The 19,347-nt window shown below is 40.3% G+C and overlaps 1 protein-coding gene across 1 annotated transcript in view; it reads right to left on the bottom strand.

The window, feature by feature from the left end:
- Positions 1-18,704, bottom strand: part of LOC119890511 (heterogeneous nuclear ribonucleoprotein C-like) — a 38,340-nt gene extending 19,636 nt beyond the window's left edge. Inside the window, exons 1-2 of the mRNA XM_038701815.1 lie at positions 18,512-18,704; positions 12,313-12,388 (exon numbers count right to left, since the gene is read on the bottom strand). Coding sequence (XP_038557743.1) covers positions 12,313-12,388; positions 18,512-18,533 — 98 coding nt within the window. The 5' untranslated portion in view covers positions 18,534-18,704. The remainder of the gene's footprint in view (positions 1-12,312; positions 12,389-18,511) is intronic.
- Between the last annotated feature and the right edge of the window lie 643 nt (positions 18,705-19,347).

The following is a 19,347-nucleotide window of genomic DNA, read 5'->3' as shown; positions in this document are numbered from 1 at the left end:
TGATGTTGAAAATACAGTATGGAGGACAACAGGGAGGGGGGAGGAGCTCACTGTAAATGGCCGTGAACTGTCTAAACAAAAGATTAACATAATCTGGCTTTCAAATCAGGCAGCGTTACAGGTGTTTACTGTGATTAAAAGACCAAAGAGCTTTCACATTAATTGCTTATTTAGCACTTTTGCTGGACAGGACATGAATAAATGAATAATACTGTACATGTTTTCTTGCCACAGTAGAAACACTTCATATTATCCAGTCTGATAAGGTGCTGGATTTGGCTGGCCTCCGATTAATACAGAATTACAAAGCAAGGCTAAAAATAAAAAATGATAATGTACCTATGAATTTAAATCACTAGAAGACATACAGTATAATCTACATCTGCCTGTGTGTGTGTGTATGCTAGGGTGTTTTCTGTATGAGTGCGTGGACAGTATGCGGGTGAACAGTAGCACACCATAAATATGTGCATATGTAGATAAGGGTGGGTTTAGCCCGATGTGTACCAGCTGTAGAAACGTGCTCCCCTGAGTAGTGTCAACAATGTGGCCTAATCCTCCTGGACGCAGAGTGTTTGGAGTGGGATAAGGACAATTCTTCTGCATGACTTGGGACCATCTGCACACAGTGAGCAAACAATCTTTCTGTACCAACTTTAAAAAGATATTTGGAATTTAAATCCACAGCTAGAGTTAATGAAGGAGTCAGAGGTGGTTGGAAACGAGGGCTGGTTAACATGTCATGTGCCTGTTAGTGATGCAGTGCATGTACTTTTTGTACATGGGTGGCTTCTCTCCAGGAGGGCCAGCTGCTTTGGCTCGGTGGCATTCATCAAAGTTTCAGAGTCTCACTGGGAGAAGTAATTGGAAATTTCAGAGTTCAGGATATTTAGTGCTAATTAGCAGCATTACACAGCAGTAAGGTGACAAGTGACATCCAGGGCACTCATGAAGTCCCCCCCCACCCTTTCACATTATCCATAAAGAGCAGGGTCGACTATCCATGTCAGAACCAACTCAGAGCGCAAAGTTAAAAGGTTACCCGAGGCTGCCTGGAGTAATTAATCCTTCCAGCCTTTTCAACTCTGTCAAGCCCCTGCATCGTTTCCATGTCATGAACTATGCTGTTGTCCTGAAATTATTGAAGAATTAAAAGCTAAAAGTCATTTCAGCTCAACTGCGTGAAGGGCAAAGCAGCATGGTTGCACCGAGCTATAATTAACTTCTTCGCTCACTACCAAAATGAAAGTGAAAAAGACAAGATGCTGTCACAAAGATACCAAAGCACTGAGAGTGTTTTTATGTGTGAATAGCTGTTTCTAGATGGACTATGTCATCCAGCCATGGAGCAAACAAATCCAGCTCTGTCCTTGGACAGCAAGAGAGGATGTAATCATTTAGGGGATGTCTAGGACAAATAATACGCTGCCATTCAGAAAGGCCCTCACGAGAGCTGTCTGTGGGTTTTAACTGTGATCGACAGGGCTGACATTTACGGAGTCAACCTCTGACTGCAGTCTGCAATCATCACTGGACAAAACTTTAACCTCAGCTAACATTAGTTATGCTAAGTCAACAACCTCCCTCTATTTGCCTCACTTTTGTTAAGATAGAGATAGAAAGTGGCAGAGAAATCAAAAGTGAAGAGGCAGATGTGTTAAAGAGGGGGAGACAGTGTGTTTGTATAGCTCAGACAAAAACTAAGTGGGCTGCCACTGCAGACAGTTAGACTGAAAGAATAAACGGAGTGCAAAGTTGTGGAAAGGTGACTTTGAAGTGTGTGCATGTGTGTCACTAGTGGAGGCCAGAGGTCATAAAAAGGTCTGGCTTGTTTTTGCTGAAGCATTTATTAGCATAAGTTGGTGCTTGTGCACCGTGGCGGAGAAAGACCAATCCACAGCAGGGTGTACACTTAATGATCTGTCTTTAAATCAACATCTGTCTTTGTATTGGGGCAGTTCGTTTGGGGGAATTGGTGGTTTTCCCATCCTACCCCTTCTTGTACATTTAAGAGATGTTTCTTGCCAAATGCCCTAGAAGAAACCATTTATATTAACCAACTGCAGGAGTGGAAGTAAGAAATTACATTTACTCTTGTTACTCTAACAAAGTTTCTTTGTGAACATCTAGTTTTTTAAAGATTTTTTTTTTTAATCTCTCATTTTACTTCAACTGAAGTACTTTTTATCAGTTAGAGTATTGTACTTTCCTTTGAGGAGCACACAACCTGCATATCCCAGCAACTAAGCCTTCTACACAGTGTGTAAAAACTGTGCGGCTCTTTTCTTTGCTTATATACGTCTTTTTGTGTCTGTAGTCATTGCGGAGTGTACATTGTTTTTACATGATGTTTTATTATGTTGTTGATTCTATAAGAATTTTATTTATGTAGCCTCACATTGTGTGTTGCACCCGCTGCGGTGTCCAAAGACTTTATTTATTATTTTTTAATGTTTACTGTTACTTAACGTAACAGTAGTTTTACTTGAGTATAATATTCTAGTACTCTGCCCATCCCTTCTTATATGTAAGTTTCTAGAGCGCTACTACCATTATTTGGTATCATGAGTGCATGCATACTGTACGTGTGTGTGCTTGGTTATTTCTGTATTCCTGCAGCCCTGAGGGTCACTGTGGTCACTCATACTATATTACTCTTGGGACATGCAGCCACTTGTACTCATACACTCACACTTTTTGATATACTTACACACTCATCTTCGCTCCCTCTATTCACCCTGCTAACCCCCATTACCCCTCTGTGCTGACAGAGAGCTTTTCCAGTCCCAGCCACAGAAAAGGCTCTCCTGCTGCCTCCTAAATGCTGACATGCTCAAAGACACCCCTCCTCACTCTTTTTTTACTGCACTCCTTCATTCTCTCATTACCTGTATTGCTCCCCTCACCCTATCTCTGTGTCATTCTGCAGCTCTCTCTGTCATCAAAATGAACTTTGAGTTATTTTCTGTGTGTTCTGGTCTCTGGTGGTGCTCTGTAAAGTTGCTGTCAGCTTCAATCTGATGAACCAAGCAGGGATGAGAAGTGAGAAAAGGCATGGGAAAGTTCACAATCCCGTAGAAATATAAATGGGAACACTGGCCACTATAGACAGTATGAACAGCATACTGGTGTCAACAAACGTGATCAAATATTAGCCAGATAATTTTTCATAAGCTCATAACTTTATGAGTACACACGTTCATTGTGTTTAGGTTCCTGGACTCTTGGACGGGAGTGTTTCCAGAAAAACAGTGTGGTGAAAGTCACTTTTGAAATATTGTTTATATGGTTTTATTTTTTTTACTGGGCCTGAAGAGGCAGGTTGCTCCCCTAAGCTGACTAACCGTCTAAATGCAAGCCGGTATTGATTGTCCTTCCTCAGGCCTTTCACACAGCCTTGCCGAGGACACATTAAATGTGTTATAAGTCATTAAGAGCTCCGGGCTTCAAATCTCACCTGTCTAACTTAAAATATATTGACATATCGTGCTCTGACAAACCTTTCATTTTTTTAGGTAGCCTCTAGGTGTGTAATGATGCCTGTGCAGTGTGTGTGTGTGTGTGTTTGTTTTTGTGTCTATGCACAGCAGACCCTCTCCGTACTGTGCTGAACACTGGGGAGCATGTGTCAGTGTACGGTTGTGTTGGGTACAAGCTGAGACATTGAATCTGTGTGTGCTTGTGAGTATGTGTGTGTGTACAGGGAGCAGGCTCGTCCTCTTGCTGCCCTGGGGGCTCAGAGCCCATTTCCTGTTGTGCAGTGTGATAAGTTTCCCTGTCAGATCCTCCCAGCACCACTATATTTCTGATAAGCTCCACTGCTAGTTTTCCCGACCTCTGGCACAGAGATCAATTTGAGATTGATTCAGAATGCCCTGCTGGGCCGAGCTGGAAGATCAATTTGAGATGGATTGTTCACGCCAGGGGGCCAATGACACGCAGTGCAGTGCTCACTTGCTTTCCCTCCTTTGCTTTCTTCACCCCTCACTCTCCCTGGCTGTTTTTTATTCCTTTCTCTCTGCATTTTTCTCTCCTTTCTACTCCTCTCTATTTCAATTGTTTCATACTTGTCCTGTGTACTGTTGTTACTCTGTATTACCCCCTGCGTGTCTCTTCTCCGTTTGCATCAATCCTTATTCATGCCTCCGTTTCTCCCTCTCCCACCTGCTTCCCTTACTTTTCTCCTCCCAGTGTAGAGTAGGCAGTAGGGATAGAGATGACTTCATTAGCAGAGGGACCAAACCCGGTAGAGTGATAAGCCTGAAGGACAGGAGATATAACTCATCTGGCTTGGTAATGCACACAGCCACAGAAACCACACACACACACACACACACACACACACACACACACACACACACACACACACACACACACACAGTGAAATGGCTTGAAAAATATTTTTATTTTCTCAGTTATGTGATCATGGTCATTCTTGCCATACTGCCCTGGGCTATTGGTATCACCACCGCAGACTCATGACCTTTCTCCACAGAACATCACGTATACAGAAATCATATCCCTCTCTCTATCCACCCGTCTCCTATCTTCAGTTGTTCTCTGCTGTCTCAAAGGCTTTGGCAGTGGTCCTAAAACCAGCAGATGCTCTTTCCTCCCTTCCTTGCACTGAGTGACCTTTTCCCCAGCAGTACATCCACCTCTGACTGCACTGACCTTTACCTACAGTACAGCCCCTGTCATTTCTCCCAGGAATGGACTGCAGACAGCACATCGTCTGGGCATCCATGCACAGAGAAAGCCAACAAAGAAAAGAGGGCCAAATAAAATTGACAGTTATACTGCAAAATTGATGCTGAAGTGGAAAGGGAAAGTACAGTAGGCTCTGATGAATAGTTACTGGGGATTTGTTTTTTCTGCCTTGGCTATTAACTTTCTTGCCTATGGTGCTCACTCGGGGAAGGTGTGTAAGGACGCTGGGTTCAGTATACTTCAAACAATCTAGTGCGTACAAAGTGTTGTCCGAAGATGTTTAAAGGCAAATTTTTATAGCTGTTCCAAATGGCCACACTTCACACATCTCCTCAAAGGCACACATCTGGTCAGCCGCTGCGTAAAGCAGATGTGCTGATTGGATTGTCGATTTTGGAAACTTACAACAAATTGTCAGCTCCCCCAATTCTGATGTTGGAAATTTGTGGGGGGAAAGGGGTTTCAGGTGCTGTTTGACTATCCGACAAGTAGCCTACTTTGTTTAAAGCATACTGATGTTTTAACTCGTCAGGCAGCCTCACTTTGTTGAACCTCTTCTAAGGGAGTTTTCTCTGTATATGAGCATTTTATTACAGTGTTTCTGATGTTAACTGTTGTCAATTCACAGCAATTGCAGAAAAATTCAGAATGGGCACCAGAACTAGAGTCAGGCAAGCGGGCAACAGAACCATGCTCAGCAGCCTTGCATTGATCAAGGCCGATCCGGGACCAAACAAAGCCTCTGAGACCGACGACTACAGAATACAGTACCGAAGTGATTTACAGCGACCCTGACCAGGACTCACTCACGGCATGGCAAGACATGGAGGGTTTAGGCAGGGACAGGAGAGGCATCAAACGGGAAAGGAGTGAGAGGGAGGTATTATCAGAGAGGCAGCGACAGTGTGTAAATCCAGAATATTTTCACATCTAACTCTTTGAATTAGTGGTTTAGACCAGAGCAGAACTGGCGATTGTTGAAACAGTGGAAAGACTAATCAAGATGGTTTTGGTGAGTTTTGTTTTGTGTCTGTCGAGTTTGAATTAAGTGTGTTTTATGATGAGTTAACAAGGCAAGAGAGAAACTTGAATTCAGAAGGTGTTTGGTAAGGAAAATAGGTGAAAGAATATTCCCTTTCTTGACATTTTGTGTTTATTTTGTTTATTTATTAGACTAAAAAAGCTAAGAGAGCTTGTGTAAAGTATCTCCCAGCTAAAACTAACGGGGAGAGACTGTCGCCTCTTCAGGTACAAAGCAGTATTACAACACAGGGTGGGCCAGCGCTAGCTATCAATATATAAATATCTTTGACACAATGTCAGAACTTCTACTTCTTCCCAATATGTTGATAATGTTAGTTAATTTTTATACATGATTTGAACAGATTACATTGAATGGGAGCTTGAATGTGTGGCGATGACCCGGGATCAATACCCATTGTGTCCCTGAGCAAGACACTTAACCCATTATTGAGGCCTCTGACATGTATAGCAATTGTTAGTCACTTTGGATAAAAGCGTCAGCTAAATGAATAAATGTAATATATCTTGCAGATTTCGACGCATTTATTGAGGTTGACTTTGATTGACCACAGCTCTTTAACACTGTTGGATATATCTCTGTTCAGCTTCATTCACAATTATACAGAGATTTATAGATTTACGTGACACCACACACCTTGCTGTATTGAACTTGGAGTAAGCCAGGGTCTTAAACATACACCAAGCATGAACAGGTTTCATGCTTATTGCTACAGTCAGTCAGACGACCTGATTTGCCGCATGGTGTCTGACATGGCCTTGCTACTCCAAATGAAAATTCTGACACACACAACTCTGGAACACTCTCCACACTTCATTTAACTACATTTTACCAAGGTGCAAACATAAGCAGAATGGTCCTGCTATTTGCAAGAAGAAAGTAAATGGTGAGAAATTCATCATTGTGAACTGGAGTATACTGTGAAGTGCTTTTCGATATGGAAAAAATTAACAACCCAATCCAAAGTCATGCTGCAGTGAGTGATATTTATTTTGTCTTGGTTTTCATTACTAGGTGATTTTCTGATTTTTTTATCAAAAGTTATCAAATATCAAATACATACTACAATGACTTCTAACTGAGTCACCACACACAGGACAACTCCTTTCATGTTCCTTAAGTAAATGAATGTGGTAGCCTGCCTTTTGGTTATTGTACCCTTAGCAGAGTTACGCACGCTCAGTTATGAGGGTACATTGGACTCCTACATGGATCAGGAACAACCTGTACACAGTTAACATTATAATCTAACATTCACACTAGGATTATGTGTTTTTACAAGGAACAACATGCTATGTGCATAATGCAACCCTCTCTTTCTGAATATTGTAATTTTTAAAAGAGTTGATCAGGATGTTGTGTTTACATATTTAGCTGTGGGTGGGTGTCATAACAGCTGGCAGTCAGCTGTCTTGTGACAATCAGAGAGAGTACAGAAATATGTCCAGCAGAAAGAGCTTGTCCATAATAACGGGTGAACTTTAACATTGCTTTCTTGACTGCAGTTTGCCGCTGTTTGCCCTTTGCTTTTTTATTGTTTGTGGTGGTTTTACAGATGGCAACCAGCCGAGCCTCAGGCTAGATACACATATACAGTCTGATAATATAAGTGACAAGTGTTGGAGGAAGATGTGACTAAAATACACTCTGAGTAAAAAAAAAAAGCTGCACACTGTAGCTTTACAGATCTATTCCAAATACTACCATACTGCCTCTAGAAAAAACTTAAAGAATAGTTCTGGTTTATTTCAGCCTCCTTATTTTGATACTGATTGTTTCAGTCAGTTATGGTAACATTACACTCACTAAAGTTATAGCTGAGATTAAGGAACATGGCGAGGTTACTATAACAAAGTCTGATGGGGTAAGAAACAAGAAGTGTGACAATCGATTAGCCAGATGTAAACCATGCTAAGTGTCTGTTCGCTTTTGTCTTCTCTTCCAAATATGTGTGCCTTACTAGAGTTTTGTTTTTAAACCTCCTTGAGCCTTCAGACTTCTTTTTACTGACGTCAACACATTCCCAGATTACAGGAATTAATGTGGCAAGTACAATGTTACCATAACCAATAAGAATGATGCCCAAAAACCTAAGTTGTAATAAACCAGAATTCTCTTTTTAGTTGTCCCACTTATGTGACCCATTTCCTGTCACCCTCTTATCCATCTTTGTAATATCTGATTAGGCTGTAAGTTGAGACACACTGTGTATTACACAGAACAGATAGGACATCATTACCCACTGCTCCTGGCAACTGCAGTGTCCATACCCTGATGCTTCCACCTCTCCTGCCCCCCTTAGCCACGCTGAGCCCATATGACAGATGGGCCCTCTGCATCATTTCCATCTTAACTCAAACTCCTCTATGACCAGCCCTTGTGATAATTAAAGCAGATGAGAGAATATAAAAAGAATGCGGCGCTTGGAGAAACAGACAAAAATACCAGAGACCAGATGCTTAGCACACTCTGCCACTCCATGTTCAGGCCAGTCCCCTCTTTACTGAGATGCAAAATGGAACAGATAATAAAATGAGCACTGCAATGACCTGAACATAGGTTGGAAATTTATTTAGAGGAAGCAACAATGACCACACAGCCACAAACAGTGCCAGAGAATTGCAGAGAATCCCTCAGAAGTTGGATCAAAGCATCAGGGATGGAAGAAATAGCTGAGAAGAGCAATACATTTTCTTCAATCTTTGGGTCTGGAACTGCGTAACTGTTAATAGTTAATTAGTTAATAGTTAAGTCCTTTCTGTAATATTATATTGCTGTCTCTTTAATAAAAAATAGACAAAAGAGGCTTTTGGTCCAGCTTAAACCATCCAGCTATTTAAGTTATTAGATAATTGCGTATACACAACACAAACACACACACACACACACACACACACACACACACACACACACACACACTCATTACGGGGTCAGTAGAGAGACAAATCAACTTTTACTGTAAAGTACTTTGTTCCATGCGCCATGAATCGCCAAGATGACCACATCTGTGGCCACCGCTGCACGCACACACACACACACACACACACACACACACACACACACCTCAGGGCCCGTCCTCTGGCACCTGAGCCTCCTTATACAGCCCACACAGTACAGTGAGCTTTGTTGTTGTGCACTGGAGCACACAGAGGCCGCGGCTGCAGCAGCATCTGGACTGTGAAATGCTTGTCACTCTCTCTACCCCATCCCTTCTTTCACAGCTGGGGCTCGCCAAGCTAGAGGGGACCTATGACAGTCAGACAGCACGGATGATAAATGATGACAAAACCCTTATGTTGTCAGGGTCGCTCTGAAATAAATGGCCTGGGGGAGACATATGAGAGAGTGGCATGGGAAGAGAGGAGGGGGAAAAACATGTTGGTTATCATTAGACAACAAATGACTACATTAAGATACATGAAACAAAAAAGCTTTTACTGAATTTAACTGTATATATCAAGTGGAAATTTTTAAGCTTTATAAGCTGACCTTCTAGCAATAATAAAACTTACGCAGAAATGCTGGCAAGCTGCGTGGTGCTGCGCGATTACATTGCTTTAGCATCATAGACATGAATTGGAAAGTTTGCTCACAAAGTAATCTAGGCCACAGGCAGTAGTGTTTGTTGGCCTGCTCTATGAGAACAGTGGGAGGAGGGAGGAGATGAGGCACAGTGCTGCCAGCAGCACAGAGCAGGATTATTGGAGTCCAGACAGAGAGATTTTTTGGTGGCTGTGACTTCATTATTTTTTAATTTGTAACTTTAGCTGTGTAGTTTCTGTTTCTGGGAAATGATCACATAGATTAACTTGTCTTGTATTTCTCTATATCTGTATAATGCTATGCAGGGAAATACATTTGGATGCTGCCTTCCAATAAACATCAAAACAAAAACATATTATTATCATTATTATTAATTTATTTTTATTGATGTTTTAGCCATGCTAGCAGAGTGGCTCTAGGGATGACAGTGTCGGTGTGTCAGCCCAGACTGAAATATCTCAGCAACTATTAGATGGTTTGCTATGAAATGTTGTACAGAAGTTAATGTTGCCTAGAAAATGAATGCTATGACTTTGGGGTTCCCCCTCTAACACCACCATGCGGTTATCATTTGTGTTTTTGCAAACACAAATTATATATATTGGAAAGTCCCAAGAACTATTGTTCATGTCCCCCCTCAAAATGAATTGTAATAACTTTGGAGAATCTCTGACTTTTTATCTAGAGCTACAATCAAGTGAGTGAGCATAGTGAGTGTGCGAGTTTGTTAACGCTGAGACGAGGTAAACTCTGGGTTTTCTGTTCAAGAAAGAGAGGTAACTTAAACTGGTAACTGACTCTGTAAACCTAATCTGCTAGCAGGCAGCTTTTGTTCAATTCTTCTTTTTTAATAACATTGTGACTTCCTCAAGACAGCTGTCAGTTTGTTAGAGCAGGTCCATTAAAATGTTTATTGCACATAATTTGTATTCTCAGTTGAAACTAAAAATCGGCATGAAGCTTAAGACATACAGGATCAATGAATAATTATTTCTATAACTCATGATGTGACTGGTTGCACTGATGGAACATTATTCCTATAGTATTGGTGATTCCAATCTCCAGTGAGCAGGATCGTGGTGCAGCAGCAGATGTAGTTAGAATGTATGTGTATAGTCTATAGTCTGACTTTGTTTACTACATTTGATAAAGTATTTGAAATAAATCCACTGAATGCTGTTGAACCAAGATCCAAACTGACCCCACACTTTACACCAACACTCAACTGTGCTTTATGCTCATGTTGTGAATTTTTGCACATACCTGTCAGCATTGTATTATAGTATTATTGTAATTTTTGTATACTTTTTGTAATTTTTTGATCTCCTTACTTTGTATGCATTTATATTTCTATTTATGTTCATGTGTACAAATTCCTCGCGTGAAAATGGACCTGGCAATAAAACTGATTCTGGTTTGTTAAACCTGCTTTCTGAAACAGGGCCCTGCATAACATCACCGTGTTTGCATTGTCACTGTGAGCATGTTAGGATGCTGATGTTAGCATTTAGCTCAAAGCACCACTGTGTCTAAGTACTGCCTCACAGAGCAGCTAGCATGGCGGTTGACTCTGAGTCTTGTGCTTTTCTGTGTCACCAGGCTGGACAGGTTCTCGGCTTAGTTTAGTCGACTGAATGTGTACATACGTAAGCCTGAAATGGAAAGGCCTGGTCTGCTAAAGCATGGTCTGCTTTAAGTCCATGCCGTATCTGTGAAAAATCAGGCAAGCTCAGGCTATTTCAGGGCTGATACCTCAGGTGTGTCCCATTTGTGGTTAGTCATTGTACGTGCATGTTGTATGACTAACCTCATTAATGCATGGCCGCATGCTGTTGAATAACTGCATGGTAGAATGGGCAAATAACGTGTGGGGGTTTAGGCAGAGATGGTCAGAGGTAGTGGAGGAGGGAGCACAGGCAGAAAGTTGGATTAACTGCTTTGAAGGACACGCTGGGGACATAATATATAATGTCCCATACTGCAATATTTATACCTCAACATACTACTGTATGATATGATGAACCTAACAGAGGGACAGGAAATGGAGCTGCCAGGAATGGAAAAAATATCAGTATTTATAGTGGAGCTGGAAACATATGTGGAGTCCCAGTTATGCAGAAGATAGAATAGTAATGAGATTTGCTGATTAGGCCCGGGACAAACAAGTTGGCAGTAATATTATTACATCTGTTAATATTCATTTCCTATTCTTGCTTACATTTCTAACCTATTTTGCATTTTGTTGTCTGTGGATATCCTGCAAAGTATATCAATAGTGTTTATTATGTTTACCCCAATTGTGTCTCCCTTCTCTTTTCTGATTAAGTGATTTCTAAGTGCCTTTGCTTATTGTTTCCACATTCACTGTTGTATGAAGGACATACGTGGACTTCCAGAGGACATGTAGAAGAAAATGCACTTTCAGAGTCAGTGAGGTAAGGGCTAAGACATGAGAATTTGCTCAAACATCACACACACCACACACACACACACACACACACACACACAGTACTTTCTGTGGTGTGCGCTCATTAGAGGAGCTCAAGCCTACAGAGCTGCAGCCAGAGTAAGAGATGCAGTTCAAGGAGAGAGTTGGAGGTAAGAGTAATGAATGAATTTAAACAAGCCCACACACTGCCGTTTCTCCCCTTGCCCTCCATTCCCTTCACCAGCTATCTAAGCACACAATGTTAGTGTGGCTCCAAGGTGATGTATTCAACCACCAGCAGTAAACAGTAATCAGCTCTGATCGCATGTGTGCAATACACCAGCAGATAGATTAAGACATTGACTGATGGAGACAACACCTCTGGCTAAAATCAATAGTAGCTTACATACACAGTTGGTATGAAGCTAATAATGAATAATGCTGCATTGATTGCCATGCTGGGGTGCAGCTATTGAGTTACAGATAAAGGGGCTGCAGCAAATAATAGAGCATATGATTATCTCTGAGTGTGTGGGGGTGGGAGTGGGAGTGTGTGTGTGTGTGTGTGTGGGGTGCGGTTCATACTTACCCATAAGTGGTGTTGCTGGCCCTCTTATTCGCTGCCCTGGAGCGACTGGACTTCAACTCTCCACTCATGCTCATGTCTGCACGGAGGAGCAACCAATTAACTTTGCACTAATACAGTAAAACACATCAAAACATAACACAGCAGGGATACAAAGCACAGACACAAATGTTCAGATGGTTAACTAACCTGCAAACCCTGTATATTGTCTGTTCATATCCATCCTACACCCAGGTTTACCCTTTATTTGAGCAAAATGAACCTTATCTGTTATAATTTGCGTAACATGATAATGACTAAAGGGCCAGCTAAGACTGAGACCTGGCTGTTTTTCACGTACATTTCCCATCACTCTTTGTTGATTGCTTCTGCCACTCTGAGCCAGCTGTTCACCTTCATTTCTGTCTCGTGTCTGCAAGCATACACCAGAAACCTGGTGCAGCTTTAGACTTGTCTAAAAAACAAAACCCCATCTCTCTCTGTCTACGTGTGTCTCTCCTACAAACACCTCTACACACATGGTCCAATTAACCACCAGCCATCTTGATTACAGGATATGCCAACAGCTCACTGCTTGTGTTGGTCGTGGCTCAGCAGTGATTTAACAAAGGTAAGTGTAAAAAGGAGAAAAAGTAAAGGAGTGAAAAGAGGAGAGGAGAGGAGAGGAGGCCAGTCTGACATGGACAGATGGGTGGTGAATGGAGTGTGACTTGGCCAGCTGCACATACACTCACACAGCGTGACTGTCAAATGGCTGGAAGCTACAATTAATTAAGTATGGGTTGGAAAGTGTGAGAATATATGTAGACACGTGTATGTGCCTTTACCTCCCACAGTAGAGATAATTTTCTGACAGTTTACAGTCAGACAGTGACATGGTGGATGGCTTTTCTGCAGCCAACAGTGTCTCTGCTGGCGTTGAACTGGCTCCTGCTGCTGACACCTCAACTATTATTTGCCTGAGCCATGCATGTATGCATAGCCAGAAAACTCCTAATGTGTGGTACATATTAAATAAACGAAGGACACGTTTGAAATACATCAAAACACATTCAAGTGTTTCTATTTGGGGGATTAATACTGGTACTTCAAAAGACGTGTGAACACATTTTTCTAAAAATATGATTAAAATGGTTCTTGAATACAATGCCCAAACAAGGTGTCAGCAGCAGCAGGAGCCAGATGTTAATTTCACTCAGATAAAACAGTCATAAACTATTTCACTGTGTTGTAATGCAGCCTCTAAAGCCAGAAAATGTCTATCATTACAATAAGAGATGTTATATTACTGTAAAATCACTTTCATATCATATTCCACACCTCTACTGAACAGGCCATAGTTTTTATATGCCAGTGTAATATTTTCATGTGACAGTAACTACTCAGATGACAGAAGATTGACACCTCATGAAATGATTCATGTGTATCAGGAGCAAATATTTAAAAAACATACTGGACAGTTCCTCATCTTCTCAGATTGAGGCTGTAGTGATTGTATGGCAGAAGAAAATATGTTATGATGTGATTGCTGAGCAACATGACGGCTGTGTGATTGACTGCATGAAGAAGCCATTACACAGGAAGGGAGGGGAGGATGCTGCTGAGCACAGTTGTCTCACTCTACGGGAGCAAAACCTCAGGAGGTAATCAGACTGCTATTTGGTAAACGAAATCCTATACGCTACAATTAGCTTCTCCAGTGCAAACACACACACACCTACACAAACATACCCACATATATTAAATGGATATTTTTTAATGATGTGATTTGCTGTTATGAGGTTTGTGTTGGTCTTCATTTGCACAGACAAAAAAACAAAGTTACTTTACTGCAAACTCAGTGCTGTTCTACTATTTTGCAGTTTGAAAAAAGCCCACATACTTGGCTACTTAAGTACAGAGGCCTATATAAATAACACTTAAGGCACATGTCTTCAGTGATAACCCACATTATGCTCATTATTGTATTGACTGTGGCGATGATGAATGCGATGATAATGGTGATTGATGGTTGTTGTTGTGATGCAATTATGCATTTTCCCCTTACCATTATCCATATCAGTAACACACTTTAACCCACCCTATTTAGCATTCATAAGCACTTGACAGTATAAATAATTAATAAATGGTTTACCACACTAAAATTTTGTTGTATGCAAATATAAAGACATTTTTAGTGTTTATTAATATCAGTATTTCTCAAAAATGATAACTTCTCCTATAAAGACATATTCTACAGCTGTGTTTTACTATATTGACATTCATTATCTGTTTATACACCAGCTTCCAGTTATGGGTGCCCACAGAAGGTTGTTACAGTTGCTGACAAACACATCTGCTATAACTACATTATGGTATGTATGTTATAAACTAAAATGTATTAAATATTAATATTCTGCTTATAAAATGCTTAATAGGGGGTGGTAAAGTAGAAGTTTGTGCCTTTTAAAAAAATTATTATTATTTTACTTTTACATGATTATTTATTTTATATATATATATATATATATATATATATATATTATCATTTTTCCTTATTCCTGTTTTGTTTAGGAAAAAAGTTTGAAAAAAACATTTGACTCCAACATAAATAAAGCATTAAAAAAGATATAGAACGGTTACACATTATATTTGTTTGCACCCTTTGTACATTCCACGTTCCATCTCTGTTGTCTATAAAACTGTGTAAAACTTACAGCACTATTAGTATATGAGGTAGTATAAGAAGAGCTGATTCCTGAATTTTTGAAAAATTATTTTGCCATATGTTTTCCTCTTCATTAACACAGATGTTAGGATGACAGACAAAATTATTGAACATTATATTGCATATCACAAAATAAGCACTTAATTTTTCTGTTAAGATATTGATTTTGTTGAGGAAAAGGGGCTGGAATTTTTTTTTACTTATTTTACTCATGCATATTTGTTGAAAAGATATTTTATTTTTATCATAAATATTCCACTTTAGATTTGGTAAGAGACCGACTGTTTGGCAAGCGTCTGTCTGACTATAAAGAATAATTTAAAACCCCAATTAACCATCTGGTTTCTTCAACTTTAACTCAGGAGCAAAAATCAGCCTTTAAATTTGAAAGAAATAATGATTTGACATTTATCGTGATAATTATTGATATCGAGTGAAATCTTTTTATTGTGATAATTTTTTTGGCCATTTCGCCAAGCAATCTATAACATTGTATCTGGATTCATGATTCACACTGCAGACCAGCTGAATCAGTGACAGGTGGACTGAGAGACTCCAGCTAAAAGTACAGATTGATCATACAGAAATCACAGTAGTATAATCTAACAGGCAGCATGTTTGTAAAAAAATAAAAGGAGCAAAGGGCACCAGAGGACACATCAAGGTCACACATGGTCAGCCATAATGAGGTATAAAGCCTCAGCCTCTGCCACGGTCTACAGTCTGTCACTGTTCTTTGTATCTACGAATGTCAGGCTGAGTGCCAGACTGATGCTTCATGCCAAGCATACCATAGCCAAAGTGAGAGCTGGCTTAATCACACTACCTGGAAATAAAATTAGACAGTAACAATGTGGAAAAGCTTTTCTTATTCTTAATTATTCTGAATCTCCAAAGGAGACAGGAGACGGGACAGCCTTTGAAAACCCCAGTCAGTCAGCATCCACCCTGCTGAAATGTCCTTGAATTCTCTACCAGCTCCAGGAAAGTTGTTCTGTCTGAACCTGTCCCGAATACACTAAAAGACAACTTCTCTATCAGGGTTTATAGTGTATTTTTTAAGGGGTTTTTTTGTTTGTTTTTTTAACATTACTACTTGTAATTAGGCTTTGGGTGATTGATAATATGCAACTGTAAAACTCAAGAATGAAACATGAAAACATAGAAACACATCTTTCGTGCACAGAATGCATTTTATGTTCACTGACTGCTTGGCAAGCAGCCTCATCTTCTGCACAACCACAAGTACACGTGCACACACACGCACACACACACACACACACACACACACACACACACACACACTCCCACTACTACTGTTTACCCAGAATTTCAATATTGCTGTTTGGAAAAAGGCCAACATACTGTAATTTGCCTTGACAATAGCTAACACAGTAAAGTGGATAAGAAATTATAATCTGCTGTATGTTCTATTAATCTGTGCACTTTGAAGTCACTGATGTGTGGGAGATGGGATAATAACAATCAGATAAATTCATCACAAAAATTTCTGTCTTTTATCATCATTTTCTTTCACCCTGCTTCTTAAATTTTTCATGCAATGAGTTGAACCGCATACTTAAATTTTTGATATGTTTTTCGATTAATGTTTAAATAAAAACAACTAATTTCAGAACAGAACACAAATACTCAAGCTGATGACTGACAAATATTTACTGTGGTATTTCAGTCTAAGAAAACATGATGTTTTGTAATCCTGCTCACACATCTTTTTTTCCCCTCAATCGTTCCACCCAAAACCACAAAAAATAAAGCAATTATGACTGAATGCCTACACGATCATTTTAACTTGGACAACTGAGAGTGCAAAATTGATTAATTGCAATTTAACTTGGTTTGGCAGATTTAAGAAATGATTTCATACCTTGGTGAAGAATCATGCTGAAGTAAGATATTATAGGTATAAGATATTTTTCTGTTTTTTTCTTTTTTTGTTTGTATTGTAAATATCCTCCTCCTTTCAATCTAATTGGTAATGGCATTGCTAAAAGGTACATTTTTTGATTATCCCCGTGTAAGATAAAACACTACTTATTTTAAAGCAGAAAGTTTGTTCCACTCTTCGAATATGACAAAGGTTGTTTCACTTGTATTTGCATTTGTATTTTAAACCTCCATTGAATTAGATCCTCTGTTTGCATCCTGCTGTGCATTTTGCTGATGTTTAAAACATTTTCTAGATCAGAAAAGATTCTGATCTCTGTTTTCATTTTAATACACATGCAGATTTTTGGCCCTCACATGCCACAAAGTTTATAAATCAGGCCACAGTCTGGCACCCTACATATGAAGAGAGGGTAGTGTGTCAAATATGGATGTAAAAGCGCATTGTGCCTCTTGCTGACAGTCTCTGCACTCTGTTATGCATTTCTCCATTTCTGTACTGTAACTGACCTCAGGTCAGAATTAGAGCCAAGCAGCAACCATGAAGCTTTAGTTTTCACTCTCAGGGCTTAATGCAGTATAATCACTGTCAACATAAAACATGTATTATCACACTAAAAGATAAAGAAAGTCAAGCGTATAGAAAAGATAGGGAAACTTGATATGGATAGATGGCATGTTGAGAGAGATACTGGAGTGTGCCTAACAGAAAGATTGGATTTATACACCACAGCAGTTGAAAAGGAGATGAGTGAAAGCTCTTGCATTACAGTGAGGGAGATAAAGCAGTCACCATGACTATCCATGATCTGAGTAATAGACCCTGAAAAGATCCCACATCACAGCAAATGACACAGAGACAGATGTGAGTATTTCTGCCTGTTTTTAACTCGCTTGAAGCCTTTACTTTCCCAACAGATGTTAGGGAGGGGGCTGTTTCTGAACTGGTGTGAAAGTTGTGAAGAGGTGTAGCAGCTCTGCCTGCATGTCTGTAAAGTGACCTGATTAGAAATTGTTCACAAAAGTAATAACACTATTCATTCTACTGGACATAAAGAAAACAGAATGTATGCTTTAGTCCATCACTAGAGAGCAGGATTTCAACATAATTAAGCTTTCGGATATTTCTGTCTCACAAGCCTTTATGCTCAGAGAGCAAGTGCTGACCTTGCCAATGGGAGAGACGGTTTGAGCTTGGATGTTTTGCGATCATGTGCAGTTTTGGTGTTGTCAGAAACAGCTCTTAATGCATCACAATGATTACATATAACCTCAAACACCCCACAGATCCGTTTCCAAACCACCATCTGATTGGATCCATGTGTAGGTACAGAGAAAACCAAACCTAACAGCAATGAGGCAAAAGTGAAAAGGAGAACGTGGGTTTCAGGATGAAGTGTACAGACTAGCAAATACAGGCTGATTTTGTGAGCAGAAAGGCTTGAGGGAAAGGGAGAGGATGGAAGGGGAGAGCAAAACATGAGGGGCACAGTGGAAAATATTGTCTTTTAGAAACACAGTGCAGCAAGTAAACATCTACTAACACATGCATGCACACACAGACATAGGGATAAACACCAGTATACTCACATCTTGGGCTGAACAGGGTCATATCTGGGATGCAAAAACAAGCAGGAGAGTGAGAGAAGAGAGGCTAGCCAAGGATGTCTTTGCTTCTCTTTTACAACTCACTCGTTTTACGTCCTCACTCTTGCTGCGTCTGTTTGTGTTTTCAGGCTGCCGCTTGGCTCACTGCTGTGATACTACTGAGTCAGTAACAAACCAGCTAGAGAAGCACCAATGGCATGTACCAAGTGGTTTGCTGTGGCAGGGGTGGGCAGGGGTGCAGTGGGCTGTTCCATTAGCAGGAGAATTGGCAGGAGGATTGGATGAGTGTGCAGCTGGTTTCCCCTCAGCAACAGGAGCTTGGCTGGAGCTCAGGGCTTACAAATTCCAGCCAGGCGAAGAGGAAGCTGCTGGAGTGTGTGTGTGTGTGTGTGTGTGTGTGTGTGTGTGTGTGTGTGTGTGTGCGTATTTTAATACACATGTCAAAGAGCAGGAACCTGAAAATAAAACAGCTGTGCACTTGTTTCACTTCACACTGACGATGTACAGACCATTAGACTATACACTCATACAAACAAAGCAAATGATACATGCTCACACACTCACAGGGGGGTTCGCAGGGGGGAAAAAAGAATAATTTATGTATTAATTACTATCTAAAAGAAAGGCATTGGGGGAGTAATATACACTGAGGACATGCACAACAAGAAGCACACATAGTTTCCAGTTTGATGATTGTATACATAAACAAAGGGATTAACGGTGAGTACATTTGCTGTCTCACCACAATATATTTGATGAACTAATAAGCAATTATAAGTTGAAAATGTTCAAACAGTGATCTCTACACAAAACCTGAA

The sequence above is a fragment of the Micropterus salmoides genome, unplaced genomic scaffold, assembly GCF_014851395.1.
Source record: "Micropterus salmoides isolate LMB-PRFRI ecotype aquatic unplaced genomic scaffold, ASM1485139v1 Ms_hic_scaffold_6, whole genome shotgun sequence".
Taxonomy (NCBI): Eukaryota; Metazoa; Chordata; class Actinopteri; order Centrarchiformes; family Centrarchidae; genus Micropterus; species Micropterus salmoides.
The sequence above is the reverse complement of the archived record's forward strand: the minus strand, read 5'-3'. Positions and strand labels throughout refer to the sequence as shown.